Here is a 5,506-nt window from a genome sequence, read left to right as displayed (position 1 = left end):
TGTGCCTGAAGTCCATTACTGTTATTTCAGCTGTAGATTATTTGTGTTTAGTGACGCAGATTACATGACGTTGGAGCTCAGCAACGGTGGATAAGGTGTGAACGTTGTGGCGTTAATAATTAATCATTAATGATCGCTCCATGAGCTCAGTAAGAAGTGCTGTGGACATGATGTTTGTGTTTATTCAGCCTTTCATCATGATTACAGGTTTAAAAAAGACAGGTGCCAGTAAAACACTGAATTATTCAGCTGATTACAATATGAAACTTAAGGGTTATGCTTATAACTTTTATTTTGAATGAATAAAATGTAATTTTGTCCAATCCTTATGGTAGAGTATGTTAATACAATATAACTTATACGATCTGTATGGTAGAGTATGTTAATACAATATAACTTATACAATCTGTATGGTAGAGTATGTTAATACAATATAACTTATACGATCTGTATGGTAGAGTATGTTAATACAATATAACTTATACGATCTGTATGGTAGAGTATGTTAATACAATATAACTTATACAATCTGTATGGTAGAGTATGTTAATACAATATAACTTATACGATCTGTATGGTAGAGTATGTTAATACAATATAACTTATACGATCTGTATGGTAGAGTATGTTAATACAATATAACTTATACAATCTGTATGGTAGAGTATGTTAATACAATATAACTTATACGATCTGTATGGTAGAGTATGTTAATACAATATAACTTATATAATCTGTATGGTAGAACAGTGGTTCTCAAACGTTTTCATGTCAAGTACCCCCAAATTGACACTTATTAGCCCGCGGACCCCCATTTGAAAATATAAGCCAGGGACCCCCATAAGAGAAGATATTTACGGCTCTAGCCGTAAAAAAATATAATTTCAAGGACCCCCAGTTTGACATGCATTAGGCTACGGACCCCCATTTAATGGCATTTCTATCTCTGGGACCCCAATTTATATTGTAAAATCAATGATAATTTAACTCTGAGAGTGTACAAATGGAATCAAATGGACCCGTTAGGGTCCATTTGGTTCCATTTGTACACACTCAGAGTTACAGACCCATAAGGGTCCATTTGGTTCCTGTCCATCATTTAGCTGGGGACCCCCTGGAACTCCCTCAAGTACCCCACTTTGAGAACCAAGGTGGTAGAGTATGTTAATACAATATAACTTGTACGATCTGTATGGTAGAGTATGTTAATACAATATAACTTGTACGATCTGTATGGTAGAGTATGTTAATACAATATAACTTATACGATTGGGGTGGTTGTATTTGGTCTCCCTGCTCTTCTATTGAGACTTGTAGATTGTGTCAAAGATCAAAGGTCATGTCTCAAGCCATGAAGCCAATATATGAAGTTGGACTAAAAAACATTTCCTGGCAAAGTCCAGACCAAGGGTCCAGCATTGGCCTTTGAAATTTAGTCTATATAGGAAGTGAAAGTTCATATGAATGACCTGTAGTTTCACTGTTTTACCCCTGCTGGTGTCAGAAAGAGTTTCTCTCTATGCAAGTGGGTGGGTTTTTGATTTTAGACTTGATTTTCTTACCTTAATAAACATGGTCATAAATACTATATGCTTCCAGTCGCTAGTTTAAAGTCCTCTTTCAATCATCATGATGTGTGTTTTGGTAAACTATGGTCCCATTTATCTTAAAATGGACGATAAAGTAAGAAATGCTCTAGGAGGGGTGGGATGATTTGATTGACAAGCTACACAACCAATAGCATTCATTCCCCGCCCCCGCTCTTGATTGACAAGCTACCCAACCAATAGCCTTCATTTCCGGTTGCATCAGCTATATAATAATAATAATAATAATAATACGGGTAATAATAAAACTTTATTTATATAGCACCTCTCAAAACTGTGTTACAAAGTGCTTCACAAAGAAAACAGAAAAGAAAACAGTAACAAACGAGAAAAAGGATTAAAAAACAATGCAGAAAACAATGCAGGAATGCACAGGTACAATGAACTTTCATACCGGTGCAAAAACAAAAAACAAACTGTGGAGATAAACTAGTATAATTGACTAGGAGTGGGGATTAAAAGCTAATCTATAAAAATGGGTTTTAAGGAGGGATTTAAACCGAGGGACAGACTCAGTGAGCCTGATCTCCAGGGGTAGGGCATTCCAAAGAGTAGGGGCCCTGAAGGCGAAGGCCATACGACCTTTAGAATTAAACTGACCTTTTGGAATGGCCAGGAGCGCTTGATTTGAGGATCTCAAACTACGAGTAGGCACATAGGGGGGGAGTAGGTCGGAAATATAGGCTGGAGCAAGACCTAGCCTAGCCTTACATGTAGTGAGTAGGATTTTAAAAGTGATTCTGAATTCAACTGGTAACCAATGGAGGGATGCTAAGATGGGTGTGATATGGTCACATTTTCTTGAACCAGTTAAAAGACGGGCCGCAGCATTCTGAACCAGTTGAAGACTATTGATGGATTTTTTTGGGAGGGAGGAGTACAGGGAATTACAGTAGTCTAAGCGTGAAAAGATGAAAGCGTGAACAACTTTTGTCAGATCAGCGGTGGTAAGGAATGATTTAATTTTTGATATGTTTCTGAGGTGATAAAATGAGGATTGAACGACCTTCTTGATATGATGCTGGAAGTTGAGGTCTGGGTCGAAAGTGACACCCAGGTTTCTAACCGTGGGTTTGAGGTTTGGAGCAAGTGGGCCAAGGTTGCTTTCAATCTGGGCTCTGGCGAGGGGGGGGCCAAAGACCAGAACCTCTGATTTATTTCCATTAAGCTATGACGGGATATGATGCGATAGAGAAAGATGGTGAATTTGAAATTCCTGAACAATCGGCTTCATTTACGGTCTGTAGAAACCAATGGCGTCGCTTTGTCCATTATTTTTTACACAGTCTATGGTCCAGACACAGTTGATATCCAAACACTGCTCCACTCGTGGACACGCCCCCTAATACCAGTTTGTGTGTGTGTGTGTGTGTGTGTGTGTGTGTGTGTGTGTGTGTGTGTGTGTGTGTGTGTGTGTGTGTGTGTGTGTGCGCGCCCCCTACAGGTCATATCGTGTGATAACAGTGTGTGCACGCTGCAGATCACAGACACCACAGGAAGTCACCAGTTTCCCGCCATGCAGCAGCTGTCAATCAGCAAAGGCCACGCCTTCATCCTGGTCTACTCGGTCACCAGCAGCCAATCACTGGAGGAGCTGAAACCCATCTACCAACAGGTCTGTCTTGTCTTGTCTTGTCTTGTCTTGTCTTGTCTTGTCTTGTCTTGTCTTGTCTTGTCTTGTCTTGTCTTGTCTTGTCTTGTCTTGTCTTGTCTGTCTGTCTGTCTGACAAACGTCATTGTCTGGCGCAGAAATAACTTATACATATAAACAATTATATTCAACTTTTAAGTAACGTCAACCTCAAAATAAACCTAAAACAATTCCTGTCCTTAACTCTACATTAAATATATGCTCTGAAAACAGCCGATCTATACGCTCACACTGTGTCACAACGTAGCGAATTGTCGTAGCCTGATTATCAGCCTGAATCTACGTGGAGCTTCAGTCTGACATTGGCTGCAGTGTCGGCGATTACCAGGGGGAGGGGATTCGAATTTCCCTAAACCAATCACAAGAGATCCACGGATCCGCCTACATCTGACGTCATCGCACACAGTTTGTTTTAGCAGATATTCGCTGATTGGCTTGTCGTTACTAGACCCACCCCCACCTCCGACTCTCATTGGACGGTACTTTCTGTATGGAAGAAAGTCCTATGCTCACATTTCAACACCAGACCAAGAGGGGCAGTCCACTCAGAGAGTGGGCGGGGTCTATGGTTTGGAACCAGGCTAGCGTTGTCGATCGATCGATCAATCAATCATTCAATCAATCAATCTGGTATTTGGTATAAACAAATGCGTGTCTTCTTCCTCCTGTAGGTGGCGTCCATCAAAGGCGGCGTAGAAAACATTCCCATCATGCTCGTGGGCAACAAGAGTGACGAGTCGTCTCACCGTCAGGTCTCACTGAAGCAGGGCGAGACACAGGTCTGTCTGTCTGTCTGTCTGTCTGTCTGTCTGTCTGTCTGTCTGTCTGTCTGTCTGTCTGTCTGTCTGTTGACTCGACTTGTACTTCAATGCTAATAACTGGTGTTTTGACTTGACTTGACCTGCAGCCCTCTCTCTAGACTTGGTCTTCAAGTTCCTTTCACGTCACTTGATACCTTCAAACAGGTTTAGGACTCGAAACGAAAAGTTCAGGACTTTTAAACTTGGACTTGACTTGGGACTTGCCTGTTCCCTGAGGATTTTTTGATTGATTGAATATTTTATTAGGCAAAAAAATGTAAAACAGCACAGTTACATTTAAAATACTTTGTCTAACAGGTCCGTTCATAAAAGTCCTTGCGGACTTGTTTCCAATGAGGGCCTTGGTATTCAATTCATAGACATATATAGTGGCACCACAGTTCAAATATCATTACAAAAAAAACAGCAAAAAAAGATAACACTATGTACAACAACAAAAAAAAACAAAAAAAAGGGGGGGGAAAGATATGTACAAGAACAGGGGGAGGGGGTCGGTTGTCTAGGACATTGGTTCTCAAAGTGGGGTCCGGGGACCCCCAGGGGTCCTTGAGGGAGTTCCAGGGGGTCCCCAGCTAAATGATAGATTAGGCACCAAATGGACCCTTATGGGTCTGTAACTCTGAGAGTGTACAAATGGAACCAAATGGACCCTAACGGGTCCATTTGGTTCCATTTGTACACTATCAGAGTTAAATTAACATAGATTTTACAATATAAATTGCGGCCCAAGTGATAGAAATGCCAGTAAATGGGGGTCCGTAGCCTAATGCATGTCAAACTGGGGGTCCTTGAAATTTAAATGGTTGAGAATCACTGCTAGTCTAGAGCCGTAAAAAATCTTCTCTTATGGGGGTCCCTGGCATATCTTTTGAAATGGGGGTCCGCGGGCTAATAAGTGTCAATTTGTGGGGTCCTTGACATGAAAAAGTTTGAGAACCACTGGTCTAGGATGACTCTGACAGTGCGTTGTGTCTCACACACAGGCGTCGGTGTGGCGGTGTCCCTTCATGGAGACCTCGGCCAAGAACAACATCAACGTGAAGGAGGTTTTCCAGGAGCTCCTGGCTCTGGACAAGAAACGCCACATGAGTCTGAACATCGACGCAAAGCGCTCCGGCAAGCAGAAACGGACTGACAAGCTGAAGGGCAAATGTAGCGTCATGTAGAGTCGTTGGTTTATCTCAAAGTGGGGTCCGGGGACCCCCCGGGGGTCCTTGGGGGGTAGCCTGGTTACAGACTAATCTGCCATTGCAACAAAAGAAAAAAATGGTCTGGCCCCTCTCAATAGAAATTGGATTTCTCTCCCTCCGAAGTAGTGAGGGACCAATCACGGCCCAGTGTGCAAATATGGGCCGTGATTGGTGATCCGGTCTAGGCCACGCCTACTAAAAATAAATAAAATAATAATTCTCTTTCCGGATTGTCGC

General features: G+C 41.9%; 1 protein-coding gene across 1 annotated transcript in view; it reads left to right on the top strand.

The window, feature by feature from the left end:
• The window catches only part of diras1a (DIRAS family, GTP-binding RAS-like 1a), a gene marked incomplete at both ends in the record, with an annotated part of 5,610 nt that extends 365 nt beyond the window's left edge, over positions 1-5,245 (top strand). Inside the window, 3 exons of the mRNA XM_084066303.1 lie at positions 3,052-3,222; positions 3,930-4,037; positions 5,063-5,245. Coding sequence (XP_083922429.1) covers positions 3,052-3,222; positions 3,930-4,037; positions 5,063-5,245 — 462 coding nt within the window. The remainder of the gene's footprint in view (positions 1-3,051; positions 3,223-3,929; positions 4,038-5,062) is intronic.
• Positions 5,246-5,506: the final 261 nt, after the last annotated feature.

The sequence above is a fragment of the Gymnoscopelus microlampas genome (genome assembly GCF_963454915.1).
Source record: "Gymnoscopelus microlampas genome assembly, chromosome: 9".
Classification (NCBI taxonomy): Eukaryota; Metazoa; Chordata; class Actinopteri; order Myctophiformes; family Myctophidae; genus Gymnoscopelus; species Gymnoscopelus microlampas.
The sequence above is the reverse complement of the archived record's forward strand: the minus strand, read 5'-3'. Positions and strand labels throughout refer to the sequence as shown.